Here is a 24261-nt window from a genome sequence, read left to right as displayed (position 1 = left end):
GCTCCTGATTCATATTTCATTCATTCTCCAAAACCACAAAACGAGGATAGGTTTACAGCCTGTACTATTTGGATGAGCTGGGGGGGGGGGGGGGAGGACAAGGGGAACAAAACAAGTTGTTTTCTGAAGTTATTATCTCTGTGGTTTTTTTTTTAATTAAAAAAGCTTCTCCCTTTGATTTTTATTTTTTTTCCTGAAGATAAATCTGCTTTTCATCTTTGTTAGTTTGTTTTGGTAGATCTGACTTTGCTCTTGTTTTCAGGCTCCTCTTCAGGCCTGAAAAATACATGATTCTTTTTCTTTTTTTCCCCTCCTACTTTTGTTTCTGTAGTGAAGATTTTTGAAAATATTGTAGCTCTCCATGTGGAAACCATTCAATTGTTTTAATGTTCTGTAAATAAATTAAGAATTTTCATATCTCAATTCTCTTAGGGAAAAAAAGCTCAAAATATTCAGAGGGAAACATTAACAATTACGTCTGATATTTCTTTTCTTGGGGTGGGGGGAAGGGGAGGCAGAGAAGCAAAAGTTCAGAGTTAAATTTAATTGAGGAATTTCCCCACATTTTGTCATTCAGCTTTTGAAACTGTGACCACAACAGACAGTTTGTGAACTGTGGCAACAGAGAGAGAGACTGAAAAATAAAATTTCCCCAAGCAACATCACACAGGTATTAGACACACAATTGACGTGGAAAGCTTTTAAAGTAAGACAAAATTCAGCACAGATACTGCACCCAGCAGAGGAAAGTCCGGCCATCTGGAGATGGTGATGACCAGCGGCTACAGCAGTTTGCAAAATCGCAAGAGCTGCCAAAATTAAACTGTGAAGTCAGGCAGAAAAGCAACCAATGACCAGTGAGATCAGAAGTTCAGAGATGCCCCAGATGAGCTCCCAACAAGAAGTGTGGCTGATGTACACCAAAGTTTATTAAGGATGTTGAGAGGAGGGGGAAATATCCGTGCAGAAGATGCCCAGCTGGCGAGGAGTGACTGGTGGTGATGCTCAGGTCACTTGATGAATCCCATTGGCCAAGTCCCTGGGAGATCCCACCCATTTGCAAGTGTAAAATAAATCTCTAAAGTTGTATCTCGTGTACCACTTGACCTTATTGCTTTTAGCCTGCTAGCTTTATATATATATATTTATTTTGTTTTGTTTGTACCCAAAGAGGGGCTCGAAGGAAATGAATTTTGAAGCGGCACCTTTCACCACCTTGCAGTATTACCCTGATCCCTGCATCCAGCGGTGAGTCTTTGAGCGTGACGTAACTCTCTCCTATCGCAGATTTGATCTGAGCGTCTTGTGTAATTGTTAACTTTTCTGCTATCGTCCAGCGGCAGCTGGGCTGCACGCGGAAAAAATGTGCCACTCTTCATGCTCAGTGGAGCTTATTATTATTTTTGGCTTTCTAACAGGTTACTGTTTAATTATAGGCATCCGTTTAAGATATCACCCTTTTCCTTTTTGGCATTAGAGAAAAATATATGATAAATAACATGAAAGCTGATAGTATCTTTTCCCTGTGTTTTGGAGTAGACTGTTACTCTGTGTGCTTTGGGAAGTGTAAGAATGGCTTTAGCTTTATATAGTGTGTTTGTTTGTATATTTATTTATAATGATCCTTTAAATTAAAAAGCTGCTGGAAAGAATAGGAACTTAATTATAAAGCTTTGAGATTTGGGAACTTAAAGGATAAATAATCATTTAAAGGATTCGGAGAAGAGAAATTTTTTGCCTTCCTTCCAAGATAGGGCATGCAGGGTATTTTTTTAATTCTGCTTAACAGCCAACATCAGAGCTTAACAACCACTCTTATTTTAGCTTTGTTGTTAAGCTGAGTTTTATAACTTTCCAGCAGATAAAAGAGCCTGCCCGCGTGAGGTATCACTGTATCACGTTGTCAGTTTGTTTGTTTCTCCCAATAGGAGATACTATATTTAAGCATGTAAATGACATGTAGATGGTATTTTTCCAGTCGTAAAGTTTGGAGAGGTGAAATCCTTTTAGCACAGTTACTTGTTGTGCTACTTTAAGGCTAGTTTCTAGCGACATTTCAAAAAAGCCCTGGCGAGTCGCAGTTTCTTATGAAGGCAATCGGTCCTCGGAAGGGTTAACTCTTAACTCATCCCTCCTCGCTGGTGCTCAGTGAAGGCTGCTTGTGTTGCATAGCTGTCTGCTGAAGACAGAGTTTGGTTACTGTCACCCAGCCTAGAGGATTACAGGCAGCTTTGTGGTCTCTTTTTCATTAATATTAATTTGTCACAATGCTTTGGGTGGGTTTGTTTTGGTTGTTTTTGTTTTGTTTCTTTTTTCCTCCTTAATCTGCTCACACTGCCATGTGCTCGGTGCCACCCTAGTGTTACAGTCCTTGCGAGTAGCGTGGAAACCTGGCAGCGAGGAGGGGCTGAGTTTGGAGCAAGCAGGGGGTGGAGGGGAAGAAGAGAAGGAGAGCTGGGAAATAGCACACGGTCCTTGACTGCAAGCGCTGCCTTGGCTGAGGAATGCAGGACGGAGCAGGGGTATTGGTTTCCCCTGCGAGACCTGCCACCGCGTGGTCTGCATGGCTACGCAAATGCACAGAGCCAAGCGCTCGTCCCGCTAAATCCCTGCGGCTCAGCTGACTTCAGTGGGGGATGTGCATGCCCCCAGGAGAACAGAAATACAATAGCGGGGCCCACCTGGGAAGGCAGATTTTGCCTGGCAGCAGTAGGCTCTTTTAACAGCCGAAGAAGATCCAATGGCTAGAAGCCAAAGCTAGACAAATTCCAAATGGAAAAGAACAAAACCAAGTAGAAAGCCCAAAGATGTACCGGGAAGGGTAGGGCAACTTCCCAGGCCCTGTGAGTTCCTGCCAGTCCTGTCCTTTGCCTCAGGATGGGACATCTTTGTAAAATACGTGCTGCTGCTCAGGCAGAAAACCTGCCTGATGCAGGAAGCATAGAATGAGATTCCCTTGGCTGTGTTCTGTAGAACTGACTATTGAAATGGCCCTTTCTTGCCTTGAAATCTGTATCCTCCAGCAAATCATGCCTTCCGCTAGAAATGCTGGTCCTTCTTCTATGCCTTAAGAGCATGATGATTTTTTGTTAATGACTATTGTAGTGTGGGAAGCTCCAGGACAGCTTGGAACAGATAGTTTGTGACATCCCTCAATCATAAAAACTGACTGAGATTTGGCTTAGACTAATAATGCGGCTCAGCTGTTATGCATGTCTGTTTACATGAACTGAGAGCGGCATTTGTCCGGTTATTAGTGGCTATGCTTTGCATGGTCGAAATCAGCTGAAAGTTGGTCCCAGAGACACTTTTCTCAGTTTGAAGACAGAGGCTCTTAAGCTTTAACTCCTTCAGCTGAATATCTTTCATGATGTGCTGAGTGATTTTCTGACTGATTTAACAAAATCGAACAGTTTCATAATTGCATTTATTTTACACAGATGATTGAAACATTTTGCTTTGATGTAGTCAAAATGCTTCATTTAGCTAATATCAGTGTGCTTATATTAATAGGGCCAAAGTTGAAAATAACCTTGTTTATATTTATATAGTGATAATCTAAACAGCAAACTGATAACATTGAGCTGAAGCATGTTGACTTTATCTTAAATACCAAGAGTGAAAAGGGTCAGAAGCCCTGTTAAAAAGAAGGGGGTAATAGGGGGTTCACTATATGATGTGTGTGTGGGGGGGGGGGGAAGCACTAGGTTGGGGCTGATACCCAGCTCTAAAACTTTCCTTTTCTATTTAGCACTGAAGGCTGTGGCTTAGACAGGTTTGCCCCCTGCTTTCTTCATTGCTTCATCTATTAATCTCTTCCCCTTGGGAATGTCCTGTAGGCAGAGCGCAGGAGAGACCATCTAAAACGTTTCCCCTCAAAAGAGGTGAACACAGATAACACTTAGTAGTGTTAACCAAAGTACTGTTACAATGCTTGTATACTTGCTGCCTGTCATTTCACAGTAGAGAAACTAACTATGCGCTACTATTATGGTATGTCCAAACACAGCAATTCAGTGCCACAGATGAGAAAAATAGCCAGGCCCTGGATTCTCAGTGTTGTGCTTTATGGCATAGGCCATTCTAGCAACTGTTTCAATAACTTCTGCCCTGTCCTTCTCGTTTAGACTATTTACGTTGTTGTTAATGCGGGCATCAAAACAGAGGCACCCCCTGCATCACACGAAAAGGCAGATAGCTCTGCTAGGATACAGGATAGTAATCTCCTTCCTTGTGGGTCCCAACTCTTGCTGTGGGTGCTGGAGTTTGGTAACTGGACATGGCAATCCAGGTCGTAGAGGGGCTGCTGGGCCCTGAGTGGGATGCACATCCCTGTGCAGAAGCGAGGGACATGCAAGTAGCATATGAATGTCTGAAGTGAGCTTGGAAAGCCATGTTACTGAGTGGGCTCTTTTTTTTTTTTTCCTTCGAAATAGAAAGACCTAAGAGATGCCTACTTTAACAACAAGGGGTTGAACAAAACCAAGTTTTTCTACTTCTCTTTTTGAAAGGATTCATATGAAATCCCCCGAAACAGTGATGAAGCTGGCTCAGCACTCGACTTCTGGAACTGGGAAGGGACAGCTGTAAGGACAAAAGCGCCTTCATTGAAGTGCCGGGTCACATACTCCAGTGAATTACTTGTTTGGACGGTACCGTGTGAGCTGGAGTTCATCCTGCACCACAGAAAACCTAAGCGAGCTCTGAGTCATAAAACGACCTAGCTATCTGAAACAGGCGGGATTTCCACCTTCCAAGAAGGGTCCACCTAGCTGCAGTTGAAAGCCACTAATGTCAAATGAAGGAGGCACTGTAATTATGATCAAAGTCCAACTGCTGAGAGCTATGTAATTAGTCTCTCTCTCTCCAAAGCCCCCTTTTTCAGCTAATGTCTGGTTGGAGGAGTGATGTTTACAGATAAGTTACTTGTGTTTTTGGAAATAATGGTCATTAGGCTATGTTTTACCTAGGAGCTCTGTTTTTGGGGCTGTGAGGAAGGTACCTGTTAATGCAACGGATTAAGGTCCTGCCTGCCTTGTCTGCTTGCACCTCTTCCTGCACCCGGCCTAATTGGTGGCCTCAAAATTTCTAATTGCTGATGTTTTGAAGGCATTCTCTGTGGCTCGCTCCTCCCTTTTGAATGAAAGGCCTCTCGCACAAACTGCTCTTTCCTCTTTCATTTCTGGCTTTATATTCTCAGCATGTGATATGGCCTAGCCTTGCAAATCTCACTAATAACATAGGCTTGAGGAACAACCCTTAAATCCTCCGGTCCCTGTGGGATACGTGCTAGCAACCTGGTTCCTCAGACGTTTCTGTGGGTTTGGGCAACCCCTTCGTCCTCCCCACCCCAACCTAAGAAACAACCAGTTATGTACAAAATCCATTTGTAAAAGAGGATGAGGGAAACTTTCTGTAAGAGATGAGCTGGGAATGAAGGAAGGGGAGGGAAATGGGGGATGGTAACATTGTCTAGGGGATGATGTATCGGAATGGATTTCAGTGATCAGAGCCTACTTCAAGCCACCCAGAACTCCTGGGTTTGGAGGGGGTCTTTCCTTGGGAGTACTGCACGTGTTACTTCATCTTTCTTCTTTGGTTCCCATGCATGTAAACGGGGCTGGCAAAAGAACTGCAATTATCAGATAGGAAAGCTGCCAACATTAATGCTCGCAATGCAGCGCGAAGGTGAAAAATCCATTGAACAAAGTGCTCATTATTACTATTAGGTAGCAATAAAACTGCAGTATTTTGGAAGGGGGCATGTTCAGGTGAAATATGCTGGCTACCCCTCCTGACTGGGCAGTGGCAAGCAGTGAGCTGCTTCCCTTCACACTCGTGAGCCAGTCGTTGTCTGGTAGGAATTCTGGTGTAAGCAGCTCTCTTCTCACTCTGATATTAGCTAGGTGGTATCGGGACAGCATTATTTAAGCTGCAATTCAGTGTAACATCTTACAGAAAAGCCAATGTTTCACCCTGTCTGCAGGGCTCTGCAGAATCCTTGCTTTCAAGCATCTGCACTCTTTTTCTCTTTCCTTATATTTCCTGTGCTGAATAGTAACCTAACTCCTGCCATGACAGAGTTGACATGTCTAATCTGCCTTCATCTTCATGATGGGAGCCCAGACTTGACATGCTAGCAGAAAGACCTGAACCCAAGAGGAGAGCCAGGTGACTTGATGTATAGAACAGAAACAGCCAGTGATACAGCAGGTACTTTCCCAAGACTCAGAGAAAGGCCAGAAATTGTTCTGAGCTGCTCATGGCATGCTCAGAGCTGCCCCTGACTTCTGGAGAAGCAGGGCTAGCTTTGCTCTGAAAAAAGGAAAAATGGAGGGGAGTAGAGCGGATGCCTTTTTTTTTTTTTTCTTGGCCTCAGAGCTCTTTCCTGTCTTCCTTCTCCTCTGAACTTTGCACCCTCCCCAGCCCAGCACAGCCCTGTGGGTGTCCAGTGTGCTGCCTGTGCTCAAGGCTGCCCACTCTGCTCCTTGCTAGGGAAACATGCTCCTTGGGGCAAGGAGCCCCAGGGGACAGCGTGAATGCTGCAGGCCAAGTCACGGCATCTGCGTTTCCCGAGCTGTGTGTTTATTTTACTTTTGAGGTCTGTTCTTTGGTCACTCTCCTGCTCTTGTAGCTCAATCTCATGAGAAGATAAGAAGAGAAGATAGGAGCTTTGCAAAACACTGCTCAGTCTCTTCTTAGTAATTCATTAAATCGTTTTTAGCTCTTAACTTCTCTTTTTGTGGCAGATTCCCTGCAGTCTGCCTGTCCCCTTACTGCCCTCTTCAGTCTGTCCCCACTGGACCTCTCTGTTCTGTGTCAGAGAGATGTGGTTTTGCCAAGGATGCTGCTATCCTTTCACAGTCAATGCAGAGGATGGTGCATTTCTCTTTTCCTCTGTGAGACTGCATAGACTCCTCTGAGTCTATGATATTATCTTCTTATGATAATAAGAAGATACTTGTCAGCTTGGAGGTCCTTTTAGTGCTGTTTAAAGGATTAAAGTGGGACCAAATTGACCGTTTTCTGTTTTTCTGAGTTCTGGAAGGAGAGTACGTGACGTCTTTTATGTGGTCCTTTTTACTTTGAGGAGAGAATACCTAACTCACAGGATCTCTCTCAGCTTCAACTTCCAGAAAAGCCAAAGAGATTAAAGAATCAAGTTCTCAATGGCTCATCTGTTTAGATATGCTAAGGGTGCTCATGATACATGCTATAAATATAATCCCCTGCTGATTTGCATGGTACCTCCCTGCTGCAAGCTAACTCGCTATGGCTTCTTTCAACAGACGCAAGGATTTAAGGCCTGATAAAGATCAGAAGGGCTTAGCTTTGATTTAGGGGAAAAATAAAATCCTTTTGCGTTCAACAAGTGTCCCAATGTGTCCTGAGTCCTTATGAAAAATAGTCCATAGGTGTCATAAGGGACCAGGGTGGGAGGGAGGGATGGCTGGTTTTGGATTGAAGGAAAAAACAAGGAAATTTAGATCTCAGTTTGATACACTTCCAACAACCTGAGCTCTGTAGGGAAGCTGCTGAGTTCTATGTGATGAACTACTCTATGTGCCTGCCACTTGTTTTCAAAACCTTGTCTGATACAAATATGCACCCACATAACACATTCCAATCTGCAAATAAAAAAAAGGAAACCCAAGCTAGTTTTTCGCTTCTATGAAAGCCATCCTGGCCCCATAGGAGTGTGGGTGGGAGCCAGTGGTTACAGCTCCACAAAAATTTTGACTTCTGTTTAATTAAAAAGCTTTTTCTTTTCCCTCTCCTGTGCATATGTGTTGGGAGACAGAGGCAAGAGTCCCTCAATCCCTTTCAAATTACACAGGGATAATGGACTTGGTTAGCGTTTGCGCTGAGATGCATGAAAACAGCTAGGTATGTAGCTTCACCTGAGTATCCAAATCACTTAAGCAGTTTTAAAATGCTATCAAGTATCTGACTGTCCTATGTCTCTGTGAATTTCTTGGAACTTACAGATGGGAGATTTCCCACAGCTGCTTACTAAACTCCTTGGGGAAAGCCCTACACTAAAATTTTTGGGTTCACTTTTGCTATTTGAGACAAAATGGGACAGGAGAGAAGACGTGGGGAATGTGGCACAGCATGCTAAATCCAGGATTTATCCTTCAAAACCTGGAACATAGCACAGGGAAGAACAAAGTCAAGAGGACTTGGATCTTGGATGCTAACGAAATGAGTGGGATGAGGTGAATTTGACTTCCCAGGACTTCCCTGGGTGTCGAGGTGACAAGTAGCTCTGGAGGGGAACAAAGCCACCCACAGTGGTATGTGCATTGACAGGCTTGTAGTGGGGTGAGCTTAGAGAAGGGCCCCTTCCCTATCTTCCTCTGATGTTTTACCAGTATTGATGAGTAATGCTTATGCAACGATATGCTGTTCACCATGTCTAATAGCTGCAGATGTCATAAATCCAGCAACCACACTCACTCCTGGTTTAGTGTTCTGCTGAGAGGAACCTCTTTAGGATTTCAGCGTTATCTTATTGGGACAAAGTTTATCCCTTCAATCAGTGTTTTTAGCAGATGGGGTGTGTGAGAAAGAAAGCCTTGACAAATTCTCATGAAAATAACAACGAAAAAAAAATTGGTTATAATAATTGAAATGGACTGGGATTATTTTTGAGGTGCTGTAGCACATGATCAAAATTGAAATAATCAGAAGGAATATGTTCATTATAATACATTTCTGAGAACTGTTTGACCAAGTCTGTTGATAATAGATAATACCCTTTCATCTGCTTGTGTAGTTTCATGAAAACATCTGCATCTTTTCCTACAGCTTACTTCTGCATTCTTGGTGCCTGCTTGTAATGACTTCTTATTGCGTAGCACTCTATCACCCTGTAGGATTTTACTGAGTAATATCCTATCAGGTGTTTGTATGTCACAGGTGATCTGGTGTGTTAAACAGTGATGCACGCTAGCAAGGGGAATTCAGTTGGTACACGGAGCCATAAAGAGAACAACTAGTTCTACGAGTGAGAAGGGGGAAACCCTGCAGTAAGTGATCAGGTTCAATAAGCTCTTTGCAACATAAAAATCAGTCTACTTACAAAACCTTGCCCTGGGAGGAGGCTTCAATGTCTGTCTTGTTTAGCAATGCTTGCCCACCACTAAGTTGCTGCATGCTAAAAAATTGCATGCAAAGAAGCATATCTTCAAAGAGCTGGACTCTGCAGGAGGCAGCTGCTCAGTTGTATATTCAGTCTGCACCACCAGCAGTGATTGCCTCCATGTTCCTCCAGCAGCAGGAGCCAGGGCTTGTGGGGCAGAACTGCGGGGCTGCTGTGCTTGCTGTCGCTGTGGACTATAATGTGGGTGCGACAGCTGTGAAATCTCAGCTTTGCTGGCTCTGAGCATTAACACGGGCACGAGGTGCTCAAATACCACAGAATTAAAAATCATGATGTTAAACAACAAAATTCCTTTACATTTTCTTCTAATTTTGGTTGTTCGGATTTGTAAGTTTCCCTCTTCAAAGTACACAGGCTAGAAACATCATTCTTGTTTTTCATGGGCACTGATGTATTCAAAACCTACCAGGAAGGCGTGCTTTGAGACAGTCACATCACAAACAAAATCATAAACCACATTAGATGGCAATGAATTGAGGAGCCAACCCTGTAATTTCTTAATACCAGGCACAATTGCAAAAGTAAAGTTATTGTGAGCACTCCAAGTAGCATTCCCTTACACACTAGCAGCGTTTCTGTTAAACAATTCACTTGTTATTGTCTTCCAAGACTCTAATCTGCTCTTAATTCTTTGTCTTTCACCTACTGTCTACTATTCTGTGACAAAAAAGAATACTTACAAGAACTTTTCTCTGAGAGAAGGATTCTCTGCCCTTGGGCTTAGCAATAGCTGGCCTGCCATGCAGGCGTTACATGCTGAAAAATGTAGCCATCACTATATTTAGTAAAGGCTCTGTTTTCCCACAGAGGTATCGTTGATGACAGAGGTAGAGAATGGAAGTTATTTTTTGGCCCCCAAAGGCCACTGGATTTCAGCAGGTTGGGTGTGAGGAAGACAAGTGGGAACTTCAACCAAATTCACAAATTCAAATCACAGGACTTTACGCCAAACATCTGCTTTGCTAGCGTTTCAGTTTTGCATTTTGAGAATTATTTACTGACATACAGGATGCTGCTCTTTATAGTTTCCTGCTTCTAATGAGTTTTGGGGGTTTCTTTATTATTATGATTTATTTGATAATTTTGTAAAACTCAACTGCTCTGAGAAAGTATGATAGGGGGACTTCATTAAAGTCTCCTGAACAGTTTACAGAGAAAGGAACTTGTGTAACTAAACAGTTACCTAAACTTCTTTTTGAAGAGCAGGTGCCTAGGGGAGCCAAGAGTCTTACCTTGTTCAACTTAAAATGTCAGGAGTCCTTTGCAGTAGGCGCTCTGAGACCTTCCTATCTTAAAAACGACTGTGGCTTTCATGCTCGCTGTCTGGAAAAGCTGGCCCTCTCTTCTCTGCTTATATTTGGATGACTAAACATCCTGCCAGGTACAATATCCCAGGGCTGAAAACCAGTATGGGCTGCATGACTTCTGCTTTGCTTCCTCTGTGTTTGGGGGCAGTGTTGAGGCCTGCGCAGGATGTCCCCTCACCAGCCTCTCTCCCTGCCACCTCCTCACAGTGGCTGAATTTGGAAAATATCTGTCCTGGATGACCTGAGACAGCAGCAGCTCAGCACCTGCCACTTGGCATGCTGTGGGGCCCAGTACCTCCCCGAGGGAATATCTGCAGCACTGCAAGCACTCAAACAAATAGACCCTGCATGTTGTTTGGAAAGCCCTGGGTGGGGGGGTGATCTGATTCCCTTGCACATCAAAAAGGCTGAAATCTCAGCAGGTTTAGAAGAAATTCTGCACTAGGTGGAATGTGTTAGTGTCCTGGAGAACATATCCCCTTAACACTGCGCATAGGGACACGGTGCAAGCAAGGAAAAGCCGCTTGAAGGAAAATTGTGCCAGGCTTTATACAGAGCTTAAAATCCTCTGCAGGGACCTCAGCGCAAACAAACAGTACTGCAAGCACAGCCAGAAGCAGACATGCTGTGTGCCTTTCTGCTATGTCTTAGAGCCTGGGTATTCCCATTGATTCAGGTCAGAAGAACACACTAAATTCATTGGTTTCAATCATAGCAGAGATGGGAGGGAGCTGAATCCTACATATCTGATTTTGTTTTTCTCTGGAGCATTTTGGATGACTTTACTGATGGTGAAAGGTTTGGAGGAGATTGACATGGGGATCGAAATTTCCCTACCAGGGAGAACAGACAGGGAGCCCCTTGCTCTCTCTCCTGCTGACTGGCCACCCCGATGGGGACTTTATCCACAGTGGTGCTCAGTGCAGGAGGGAAAGGGCAGGCACTCAGTTTAGCCCATTGCAGAGACCTGTTCTGAGAACTGAGCTCTCGGAGCACCTTGGTCCTCACTCACAAAGCTACTGTCAGCAGCTAAATCCCAGGGACACAAAGGGGAATTGGACACCTGGGGATCTGAGGGGATCTGTGCTATGTTTACCTGTTTTTCGGAGTTTATCATCACATAATGGAAATAGTCACTGCTTCCTCCAATAAGACTCCCAGCAATATGCAGAATGAGGCATATGTGCACATCTCCATGTGATCAGGAGTGGCTGCATGCTGTACTGTGTCTTTACAGCCTCTGAGGAGCTACCTTGGAAGGGCTGCATGTAAATGCACCGTATCTAATAGCACGTTTCTTCCAGCAGTTTTCATACACCGTATCTCTATGTGTATCTGATATTAAACAGAAGATGATGTGCTTAAAATGACCTGATATCTACTTAAGTGGACACTATCTGTATACCACAATCTGGAATATGTAAATTGGCAGTATGAGGGTCCCTCAAATGATGCTCCATCACTGTATTTCCTGAGAAGTGCTGAGCTCTGACTTAATCTTTGCATGCATGAGCATTAACATGAGATTGTTTTTTAGGTTCTGACTGTATCTTTTAACAGAGGTGCAAATTAAGTTTTTCTGTGGTTTAACCCTGTTACTCTTTGGGGGAAATACTGTACAAGTTTTGCTCCCTAGACTGCAACAGTTGTGCTTTTCATCCTCATAATTTCATTTTTGTTATGTTAACAAACAAGCCAGTCAGGAACCCAGAGAGAGCTCCCTGGCAGCTGCCCAGCACAGTGCGTGTCCCTGGTTTGGAGGACCAGCCATGCTCATGGCGAACTCATGGTGTAGGTGTTTTTTCTCTGTTTTGCTGGGTGGTGTGCTGACTGTAGCTGGCACTCACTCATCTGACACATGGTGCTTAGGAAGGGGTGAGCTTAGGACATTGGGCGGACTATGGGAAGCTCAGCCTAGATGATATCTAACTTGTCCTTGCTACATAAAACAAGAGGTTGGACTCAAATGTACTCACAGTTATTTCCTCTCCAGACAGCTCCAGAGCTCAGGTTAACTCCATGTCTGAAAATGTGCTTGCATGCAGATAAGGGATGATGTATAAACCAGACCTCGAACACAGACCTCGAACACAGGCCAGACTAGCAGTGTGGATGCAGCCAATGTCTTTATTTGCTGCCAGAGTCTGGCTGCAAGTGGAATTTTCTTCTAGGTTTGGGCTCTTTCAGTCTTACAGTATCTAATTAGAGCCCATTCCAGATACCCTCACTGCCTTTCGGAAGCTCTGATGCACTTGGTTGAACTATTTTATCATCTGTAATAAATACCGTAATTTCTCATTCTACTTTGTGGTCTCTGTATTGGTGTGTTAGAGGTAGACTGGTGAAACTTGAGAGATGCTGATTGCACTGAGTACTGCAGAATTTCAGGAGACAGCAGCTAGAAGAGGGAAAGCCCAGGCCTCCTCATTTCCTATGGGAAATATTGAAAGCAAGCTCTTTGTGAAAAGTGGATCTCAGTGAACTGCTGTAGATGTTGTTCCTGGGTAAACGCTGTGCTCATAGAAAAAACACTGATAAGCTCAGACGGAGGAAGTTGGTTCAGAAGGCCTCAAGAAAGGCAGATTTCTGTGAGGGTACTGGTGAAGGCCTGTAGTAGTTGTGTTTTGTCATGACCGTATCTTCCTGAAGATGACCTAGTACAATCTAATTTCTAGGGTGTTTTTTTTTTCTTTTAAAATTTCATGTTGCTGCGGAGATCTAGATAACTAGAAAGGAGACGGATGCTTTAGTCTGCTTTAAGCATTAAACACCTACTTCTCCCCCTGCCTTCCTCCTCCTCCTCCTCCAAAGAGCAGCCTGACAAAACAGCATAGTCCCTTGTGCAGTATGGTGCAATGACAGTAATCCTCAGCTCTCCTTTGTCTGCTTGCACACATGATGTTGGAGCACCTGCTGCAAACCATTACTAAAGGTGCATGAGGACTTAGCTGGGTGACTTTGGCACCCAGCAGGTGCCACAGAGTCATAAAAGATGGTCTCTGTTGTTTTTAACTGTAGCTGCAAGCCAGCTAGTTGCAGTGTGAATGCAGCTGGGAGACAGAGGCTAAGGAGTGACTGCACTGTTTTAAGCAGCGCTAAGCCCTGCATTAGATGAGGATGGCATACATCCTCAGTGAAAGTCTGTGCTCAGTGTGTTATATGCCGAATGGGTAGGAGGCATCACTGAATTTGGCTGGCTGTAAAATTCTCAGAGCTGGCTGCAAAAAGCCTTCAGCAAGGCTAAAACTTAAAGGTAGACTCAAATGGATGTTTCAGGTTGGGTATCTAAAACTGGGCAAATGAAGCTCTTAATATTTAGACCAAAGATTTTTTTTTTTCTTTTGACAGAATTTAATGTGCTTTGTGACTTCTGAACCGTTTGCCTGTAAAATTTATCTTAGAAGACGGATTTTCGAATTTGGCTTAAAAATACCTCAGAATTTTGAAGGCTCGGTCTGGATTTTCTGGTCATGTCACTTTTGAGAAGACTTTCTCACTTACCGCACCAAAAGCTCTCACCTCCACCCAGCAGCTCTGACCGCTCCCTCTCCAGATGAGCACTGCTCTTACCCATCTCTGCAAACAGGTGCAGGGAAGGGATTGATTGGAGAAGTGAGTTACAGAATAATATAAGTGAAACTGTTAGCTTTTTAATTGCCTTTTTGTTTTTAATGCTTTTCAAAAACGGATTGATGTTTTGATTTTCTTTTACTATTTACATTTGGAAAGTCTCAGGATAATGATTCCCTGGCAATGGACTGAGTGGGTCTCTGTGGGCTTTACAAAGGTAGCGGTATTGCTATCCTCCAGGAACGGAAAGGCAAAGATGGAAAGGTCATCCAGTTGGCCAGAGGTTGAGCTGAGGATGGATTGGTGTCCTGAGGCCCAGGCTAGCACTCTGACCCTTTGCCTTCCAAGTGAGTTGCTTGGGCTCCTGGGTGGTTTGCTAGGGGTTATACAGAAATCTGTCCCCCTGACCTGAAAGCATCAGTTGCAGAGGGCAGCGGAGCTTCTTGCACAGTGGGAGAAATGCTGTGGCAGTGCTTACACCTCGGCTAGAGCTTGGTCTCCCTGCTGAGAAAGGGAGTGGGTGTCTGAGCTGAACAGAAGGGGAGGGGATGTCCGCGACTGGGTGAGGAGGTAGTTTCCAAGGATGGGTGAGAAGGGGAGGGTGGAGAAGGGGGTGTCCCAGCTTGAATGGGAGATAAGAGAGGTCTGGGAAAGTTCACAAGATGCTGCAGGAATCCTTCTAGGAAAAAAAAAAAAGGGAATGACTTTGCTTCAGCAAAGAGATGATGGTGCCCCTAGTGCTATCTGAAGCCCTGTGGGTAAAGAAATGCTTCTAATATTTATTTAGAAGCGGTCACTGTTGTCAGGTTGATAACAATGAGATCTAGGTAGCAGATGCTGTGGCTTCCTGGTTTTGCTCGGTTTGCTGAAAACATTCTGAATGTGTTCTGCTTCCAGGAGCAGTTTGAAGAGGTCTGCAGAAAGCAGGTGATGCAATGCCCCAGTTGTGAAGCCGCTGGCAAGATAGTACTGGGAATGCAGAGGGAGCCTTTGTCTCCCAGGGAGCTCTGCTGCTGGCCCTGGAGCAGGGCACTGGAGTGCTGCCCTGGGCCGCTGTGATGTAAGGTGCTTTAAGGGGACTCTGTGAATGTGAAAATGTTACATCCACTGTAGGCATAGTCACACCCAAGATGACACTAACTGAAAGAAGATAATGAACGGAAAAAAATTCCCCTTGCACTTTTTGGCATGGTGAATTAGGAGGATCATTCTGTGCAGTTAGTTTCACTTTCCTTGGTAGCAGTCAGTTTTGTCCTCACCCTGAAGGCTTGAGTAAAGAGCAACTAGAGACCGGAACCATACCTTGCTCCCCACTTTCCGTTCTGCGCACATACATACACTTCCAAAAAAAAGGAATTTAAGTCACAGGGAGCTCAGGATGCACTATCATTGTAGGTTCTAGCAGAACCCAGAGTTTTTCTTAGCAATGCGATCAGCATTCATCTGAGACAGAATTGCTTTAATTCCTCTGTGTCACATCTCTCAGTTGAAACAGAGCATGCACAATGCAACTGTAATTTTTCTAGAGAACGGGAGGAAGCTGATAGTCCTTCCTAGGCTGGCCTTGAAGGATGCTGAAGGACCCTGTCAGTGCAGTAGAGCCTTTCACTGCTGTCATTCACCTGTTCCTTTCTTGTGTTCCCTTCATCTCCTTGGTTGGTGGCTACTTCTCAGAAATCTGAGTTCACCTCAGCGCAGTTTACCTTCTTCAGTTTTCTATTGCATGTACTGAAGGCTCGCAGTGGTCTGGTGCTGCCTTTTCCAGCTTGGCAGTGACTGGCCCATGTTTCTCCCAGCTGCCCCTTCCCGCAATCCATGCCACTGCCTATATGTTTTTCAGTGAGAATGCAGATCTGAAAAATAAGCGATCTGGAAGAAAAGGGGAAGACTGGCCATTTGAACTATGAGTGAACATTTTATTCTGTCTCAAAAAGTCCTGTGTGTCCGTGTTTGTTATTCCTTATATTCGCCTTTCCAAACCCACGCATCTATCACTCTTCATCTGGAGCTATTTCATAGGACTAAGTCACGGGACTATTGTTATATGGAAGCTAAATCTGAAGGATTCAGAGAAGATGCTGAGAATCTAGGTTTTAGAAACTTGAATCTGAAAGCTGGGCTGGAAATCTAAAGAAGAAGAATAAATGCTTGTGAATGCAGCTCAGCAGGCCCTGCTTCTGCTGGAATGGGATTCCTGTGAGAACAGTCTCCCTTGGACTCATGTGAGCCAAGACCTTGGAAGATGGAAATGGGAAAAGGGATGGTGAAGTTCAGTTCATGGTTGGGGATCTGCTTGTTTATAAGGAGATACAGAAAGAGGCATAGATAGAGATGCAATATAGATCCCGAGAACTCAACAAAATTCAGGCCCTTGAGAAGGCTGAGGGCCTGCCTGTCTGCTCACTGGCTTTAATTTTGGTCCCCCCATTTGTGGCGATGAACCTGTTTGATTACAGAAGGTCTTTAACAGGCACTTCCAGGGCGTGCTTTGCTGGGCGAGGGTGCCTGGCTGTGGCTGTGGGGGATAAGCATGCTCCACGCTTAGGGGAATTCCAGATGACACTGCCTGCCAGACGCATGCTTGTCCCATGCTGCCAAACCCCGCTTCCTTCTCTTCTTGCACAGCTGTGTGCTTCATTAGGTAACGATGTCTACAAATCACTGCAGTATTAAAATGCAGAGCAGGGGGAATTCCAGCACTGTGAGCACTGCCAAGTTCCTAGAGTTTTAACAGTGCGGACAGAAAAGCAGCCCCCTCCCCACTCAAGATCTAAAAATACAACTAAAACTGAGATTGAGGCAATTAAGTGTAACACCTACGAACACCAAATTGTTTGTTTACTGTGCCTTTTGATGCACCTGGATGTACAACTGGAGAAAGCAGGGACCAGCACGTGTATTGGAATTGCTAGCGTCGAAGCAGGGACTGGTGGCTTCTCTCCTCCGAAACTTACTCTGTCTGACCCATACCCCGTGACGGTATAGGACTAATAGACTCACCTATGCATGAATAAATGGCTGTTAAGCTGTAGGCAAAGCATAACTGTTTGCAAGCATTCAGGGAGAAATATATAGTTTTTTAGCCTGGGAATCTGAGTTTGAATTCTACTTCTGCCCTAAGCTTTGAGTGTGACTTAAAGCACATCAATACCATTTCTATAGCCTAGATTTTCATAGTTGAGCATCAGCATTTTGGGGCCTAAAGATAAAATAGGTTTTGTTTTTGTTCCTCTAGGAAGCGTAGTGCATACTGTACTTGAGGAAATCGGGTCCTTTTTGAATTTATCTAGCTAGTCACTCAAAATCACTACTTACTTTTTGAGAAGCACCAGGATGAGACTCAGGTGACCAAGACTGTATTTCTGGCTGCATGACTGGCTTGCTGAGTAATCATGAGTAATCCCATGACCTCCTGGTGCCTTAGTTTTCCCACAGGTAAAATGGGAGTAATTACTCTGCCTTCTTTTGTAGAGCACTTTGAGAGCTGTGAATAGAACAAGCCATGTTAGATATCATTATTTAGACATTATTAATTATTTTTGGTTCATTTGCCAAACATGGAAGTGCTTTCCTCGTGAGAGTAGATGTTCTTCCCTTTTCATCTAGGTTTGCTAAGTGCTTTGCTGACATGATCCTTTAGAGGAATACACACTGTAAAAAAAACAGCAAAATCTCGAGCTTACAAAGACAGGCATTTCTGGCCTCATGTGCTTGTCAACTGTCCGAGGAGTAAAGACCCTATGACAGAAAGCTGTGCAGAAGAGCAGTGAGAGATGCCTGGAGGGGAGAAGCAGAAAGCAGCATCCTGTAACTTTGACAGTGATCAGAAAAAAAGATCCAAACCATTTTGTTTGTCCCTAGTGTGATCTCTTCTCTCCACAAGGGAGAGGGCACAGTACTGATTAGCCATGAAGTTTACCACCTATAAACCATATTTTTCCTGAGAGTTGGCACACAGTCAGGGAGAAAGGAAAACCCTCAGCTGAAGGTGCCCACCCCACAGGTGATGAGCTCCTGCAGCTCTGAAGGAGTCTGCAGAAAAGTGGAGGTGCTCAGGTCTCCTGAAACCCAGACTAGAGATGTCACTGAGATGTCTTACTCATCTCTGATTTCTCTATAAACCCTGCTATTGACTCAGGGGCAGCTCAGAGTAAGCTCCAAGCCTGTTTTGGAGGGGAAACCAAAGAAAACCATGCTATCTCCTGGCTGTGACAGTCCATCTGACTTTTGTAGAGAGGTGACCAGACTCAGGCATGCCCTGCAGCAGTGCTGGGCTAACCTACCCCAGACCTGACCCCACACACAAGAGTGGGCGGCATCTGCCTTTAAGGTGAGGGCTGGCAGGGAGTGTCTGGGCATGCTCGGCACCACACCAGGCTCTGCTTTCCCTGGGGCTGCCTGCCTTTCCCAGTGGTAAGACGGGCCTTGATATTGCAGGTTTAGCCCTTTCTCAGGAAGATTGCGTGCGCTGAGAGGTGGCTTCCTGAATGGGAAGCTCCACTATGTTGCAATAGTCAGTTTAGTAGGTTTTTTTTGTCATTTTTTTCTGGTGTGGAAAGTGGGTTTTTTTTGTTGTTGTTTCTTCAGTGTCTTTGGTACGAAGGGAGGGAGTGGAAAAATGTGGTGAAGAGTGCAGAGCATGTGGTCAGAGTAAGATTTTGGGAGCTGAAAGGTTTTTTTCCCTTCTGTGATTGTGAGGAGTTTTTGGGGTGTGGGGCTGAGCTGCTGGGCTTGGTTTCCCCCTGTGCTGGGAGCCCTATGCCCTGGGGAGAGGAAATAGCTGTGCAGGTGGGCTGGTGCTTGGGAAAGGCAAATGCTGCATTCATCACATTTATTTTCTGTTTTTTTGTGAAGTTTAACACTTGCTGACCTCTGGGAGACTGTGAAGTTGAGTGCCATGTGGGCACAGTTGAAGGAGGGGATGTTGCTTTTGCTGTCATGTTTTCCCTGAGGTCTTGTTAATCAGTTAATCAAGGCAACCTGAATCACCTGTGGTGCACTTAGACCTTGGTGTGCTGTAATGCATCACTTCTTGTGAAATTATCAGGAGAAAGCAAAACAAATGAGTCTACTTGAGGTTGCAATCTGCATGGTGAATCTGGAAAAATGCTTTCACCTGGAGTTTAGGCTGTGTTTTTTTTTTTTTTCTTTCTTTCCGTAGCCTTTGCAAAATAAATAAGATTGAGCTGAACGAAGATCCTAGTGGGAGATGGATGCTGGCTGTGTTCTGTTTTGTGAATCAGTTCAGGAGCTGTGTTGCAGTGCTGTGCTCTTGGTGAGAGGTTACTTCTCAGAGGACACTTAAGCCATCATTTCTGATCATTAAATATCCCCTGGTGATTTTAAAAGGAGTAGGCTCATGGGTGCAGTGTCCTATTCAGCTTGCAGTTGATGGGGATGATAGATTCCTCTGCAGTAATGCATAGGTGCAGTTAGTGCTCTCCAGTTCTGGCCGCAAGTTGCCTGCTAACTATTTCAGTAGTTAATGTGCTTAATTAAACATATAGATTGTAGATTAAGGGTGGACCACGGAAGAGTTACTACCATGCTTTGTCCCATTGTAGTCAGTGGTACAACAGCCTGTCTTGGAAGTGTTATCTCCTACAGTGCACTTTACCCACAATCACACATCCTAAAAGGACTGTTGTTTAAATGTGTGTTAATAAAAAAGCCACTGGGAGGAACAATTCAGGATTTCAGATATGCAAGCTCCTGCTATCTTGTTGGGAACTTGAGGAATATTTCACTGAACTTAGAGAGTTTGCTGATATTGGAAGAAGAGAGTTTGCACTGGTGGAATTTATGCATAGTTTTTTTTTTTTCAGGCTTTAACTTTTATTTTCTTGTGGAAGAGCATGTTTCAGCATTTAGGTAAACTGTTTAATTGACAGAAACAGCTCTACCAAGTTAAAGTATGCTCGTTAAAGAAAACGGCACCAGCTTTATACTTTAATAAGATCACAGGGAAACAGAAAATTTAACATGCATGCAGCTTTATTCTGAATCAAAGTTAGGGTTTTTTTGTAGTTTGACAGCTCTTTCCCACCTGAGAGCAGGATGCACCCAATTGAGTAAAAAGCATTGCTCGCCCTCTCTGTCGTGTTGTGGCCTTCTCACAGGTGCCTTGCATAGGTTGGCTAACTAGATCTGCAGCTTCCTTTGGAAATGGAGCCGTATAGGTAGTCAAGTTGCTGCAGAGGGTGTTGGAGGAGTCTCTCAAAACTGAACAACAAACAGAACAACAAAATTCCTGATTTTGACACTCCATGCAGCTAATATCTCTCTCCTCTCCTGCACTGCAGGATGTGGGCATGATGGAGCGTGCTTGGCTGGAGCAGGTTTGTGGAAAAGCAGCTTCTGCTTTGCTGCTGAATGAGACTGCACAGGGCCAGAGTGAGCAGGGCTAAATTGGCTGCTTCATCATCTTGTGACCTAGCACTTTATGCAGCTGTGAACCAAAGCAGGTCATGGCATGTATGAAGCTCATTGCACTGAGACTTTTTGATGGAAAGAAGGTTTTTGAGGAAGGCTTTTTGTAATAGCTTTTGTTTGGCTAGGTCAATTCCTCTGTAAGTAGTAATGAGCTAGTGTGGCTGGTTGTTGTCGTTACCTTCACACTGAATTCCTAAAAAGTGATTTGAATATTTATCCACCAGGGCCAGTTGTGAGTGGAGTTGATAAGTGGCAAATAATTCTTAAAAAGTGAGCACTTAGGTGGTCTGGGAGAACATGTTTGGGGGTTTCCCTGCTAGGTATTCCTGGGAGGTCAAGGCTGGGTGCAGAATGTCGAGCAGCACCTGGGGTCTGTGGATTTAGTGGTAGAGCAGATTTGGGGTTTAGGGAGCATGTGCTGTGTGCAGTGAGCACGGTGTTCCCTCGTGCTCCTCCAGGAAGGCTGTGCAAGATAGGTGGGTCCTTTCAGCAAGGAGGTTGCCTGTTGTGGCTGGGGATAGCCTACAGGTCAATCCTGCACCACTCTGGGTGGGCTGGGGTGCTGGGCAGCAGCAGCAGGAGTCAAGGACAGACAAGATGATGCTGGAGACATGCAGAAGCCAGGCAGAGGCAGGTCAAAGGATTCTTGTTTTCAAAGTGTTTTGTGTCTTATATGAGCTGGTTGTAGCCTCTTAGTCTTAATACAATGTAAGTGAAGTGTTTTTATGTTATGGTGGTTGTAGATGCCTGTCCACACCATCATGGTTGGTTGGCTTGTGCCTGGCCCACAGGGTTTTACCTTTGCTGTCTAGTTCTAGGGTTCTCTAGCCTTTGTATCACTCTGGAAAGGATGCATGTCGGAGGTTGTCCTTTCTGTCTGTCTCCATATTGTCTGCCAGTCAGGTTTCGTGGCAGTGGTGGCTCACAGGTTTAGCTATGCATGAGACCAGGGGAGAGCACAGTGTCCCAAGAGCTCTTCCTTGTGTCATACCTTTCCTACTGGATGCTTCTGCAGCTCACAGCTCCTTGAGCATGCAGCTTGGGGCCCAAACAGCCGAGGCAGCCACTTGGGTGACGCCAGCCCCAGGCCAGGTCTACTTTCCTGACTGCTGTTGGACTGCCTTGGGCCAGTCACCAGGTGCAAGCTGTTGAAAAATATGCTACGTTTCAGTGCAATTGCTAGCAACGGCCAAAACAGGGGCTCTCATCTCTTAATTTTAAAGCACTTGTACAAATTCAAACAAATAACGTTAGGGTTTGCTTCCCAAAGCAGGCACGTGTTCTGCAGTCCTTGCTGGGCCTGAGGAGGCAGATATGTGAAGAAGAAGAATTGTGGATCTCTATCTAAGGTCACACTCTCCCTGTAACTCTCCTTAAATGCTCATTGTAGCACAGGTTCTCAGTGTACATAACATGTTTAGGTTAGATCAGTTCTTCTGGGTTTCACTATGGCACTTCTGAAAGTGCTGTACCAAACTGAAAGCACGTAACTTGTAATTTCTGGTGCTTCGTGGGGTAACTGCTGTTCTCAGAGGACTTGTGATTATATATTCATGTTGAGTGGGGGGCATGTGTTCACACTGGCAAGACAGAAAGAGCTATTAGTTACAGCACTTTTGAATTTTCAATCCCTTTGGATTTTTTGAACTTTCAAACGCGTTAGGTTTTTTGTTGATCAGAGGAGATTAGGAACTGAACCGGTACCTCCACCTATTTGGAGGTGTGTTCAGCCATGGCTCTGAAGCCAAAACCACTTGATCCCTATTAGGTAGGGAAAACTGTCTTCTCCTTTTAAAATGGAATCAAGATCTGTGAGCAGCAGAGGTGAGGAAAGCCCTGCTTTTTGTGGGTGTGAATCTTCAAAACATGATAAAGGCCGTACAAATTTTGTCAAAAGAGTCAGTTTTCTCTCTGACAACAACCAGTAGTAGATGCTTCAAGAAAAAGTAGAGGAAAAGAACAACTATAATACGATCCTTCCTCTGAAACACTCTTGTTAATTTTGGCAGCTAGCAGATTAGGGTCTTCCCTGAAGTTCATTCAGACTGTTATGTTAAACAGTACCAATGAACCTGTCTTCCAAATGTTATTGTAATTCTTGGAATCCACTTATACTCTTGGCTCCTGTAACAGCAGTTTCTTTGGCAGGGAATGCTGCTGCTATATTCTATGCTGGAATATTGTGTAGAAACAATTCTTATATAAAAATTTCATGGGGTGCTCCTTGTCCTTTTAGGATGGAAAGCAGTCACCTGACTGATACTTTAAGTTGAGTGGAGAGTTTTTGTCATCTGTAAATATACTCAGAAATTTCCCCTTACATCCCTACAGCAGTTGAGTATTTTGACACTGGCATAAAAGCTCCTGTGTTTGAATTTAGAAATTGGCCAGTGGGATGAGAATGTGCAGCTGCAGAATGCGGGAGTGCTCTAGCTTCGTCACTGCCTTCTCTTGAGCCCACCTATTTCTGTGAAGCTTGTAGGAGCTTAAAAGGATAAAAATGGCCAAGGTGATTACCAGACTTAGCAAAAATCAATCCTTCAGGTTCAGAAGCTATTGGAGGTGAGGAGAAGGCAGTAGACAAGCAAGTATAATTTGACATAAATTTATTTCTGTAGGAAACCAAGTAAAAACAAGGTTTTTCAAAGCTTTAGGATGGAAAAAAATTCTTATTTTGGTCCAAGACCTCAGCTGGAATGGATAGTATAGGTAGGTGAAGTCCCCTAGACCGTGCAAGGTCATGCAATCTGGAGAGGTGGCCTGACAGGGAGGGTGGAGTCACACATTGAGTCAGGCTGATTCCTGATTACCCTTCAATGCTTTACCTGCTACACAGCACTGCTTGTTCTATATGCAAAGTTCATGTTATTTAGGGTAAAATGGAAGGTTTTTTTTCTGTGGGATTCCTTATGACACAGCATCCTGGTGGACTCTAAGGGGTACTTAGCTTATTGAAAAGGGTGATCTAATTCTCTCCCTTCTAAATACAGCATCTGCAGTAGTGTGGAATGTACATTGTACAGCTGTGAATGTTCCAGGCATTTAGTGTGTCTCCTTTTTCATACAATAGCTTCTATTTATGGGTTTTCATGTAGTTGGGTCATGCATTCAACATTTTTTGTGTATGTTTTTTCTCCTTTTTTTTTTTTTTTTTTTTTAACTTTAAGGTTTGTAGAAACTCCGAGCCGCTTCTCCTGGAAGGAGAGTTACTACCGTTCAGCCATGTCCCAGAACTCACAGCCCAGGGAATTCCTGAGCCCAGAGGTGCTACAGCATATCTGGGACTTTCTGGAACAGTAAGTAATCCTTAAGGAGAGTCTACGGTGGGGAAAAAGGCATTTTGGGACAGGGTGCCTCTATATTAGGTTGTTGAGGGGAATAAAGGTGCGGATTCTGGAGGCCTTTGTACCTATTTGTTAGAAGATGCTGGCCTGAGTCTGTGAGGATGGACGGCTCTTGAGCTCTGAAGAAGTCTTTCGTCCAGTCTGTGGTGGACACATGCAGAGGTCATGCATGATGCTAACTTTCTTGGAAACCTTGGTTATTGTAATGACTGCTTTCCATCACTTAAGGTGGGTGGATGATGTTTTCCATGAAGGAGCTGGAGCCATGGCTCTGGGCAGCTTTCTGTATATTGAGGCTCCATGTTTTCAGCCATTGCTTATGGTCAGGAGGGAGAGGAGGTGGAGGTGGTGCGTAGTTCACTCTGTCAGGTCCCTTGAAGGAAATAATACAGTCTATGGTGTCTTCAGCTATTACTGGAGGAGGGTTTTTATTAAACTAACT

At 44.4% G+C, this 24261-nt stretch overlaps 1 protein-coding gene across 1 annotated transcript in view; it reads left to right on the top strand.

Annotated features, from left to right (window-relative positions):
- Window positions 1-597: 597 nt before the first annotated feature.
- TP63 (tumor protein p63) overlaps window positions 598-24261 on the top strand; it is a 111776-nt gene continuing 88112 nt past the window's right edge. Inside the window, exons 1-3 of the mRNA XM_068954450.1 lie at window positions 598-1009; window positions 1172-1248; window positions 23643-23771. Coding sequence (XP_068810551.1) covers window positions 971-1009; window positions 1172-1248; window positions 23643-23771 — 245 coding nt within the window. The 5' untranslated portion in view covers window positions 598-970. The remainder of the gene's footprint in view (window positions 1010-1171; window positions 1249-23642; window positions 23772-24261) is intronic.

This window comes from Struthio camelus, chromosome 9, assembly GCF_040807025.1.
Source record: "Struthio camelus isolate bStrCam1 chromosome 9, bStrCam1.hap1, whole genome shotgun sequence".
Lineage (NCBI taxonomy): Eukaryota > Metazoa > Chordata > Aves > Struthioniformes > Struthionidae > Struthio > Struthio camelus.
The sequence above is the reverse complement of the archived record's forward strand: the minus strand, read 5'-3'. Positions and strand labels throughout refer to the sequence as shown.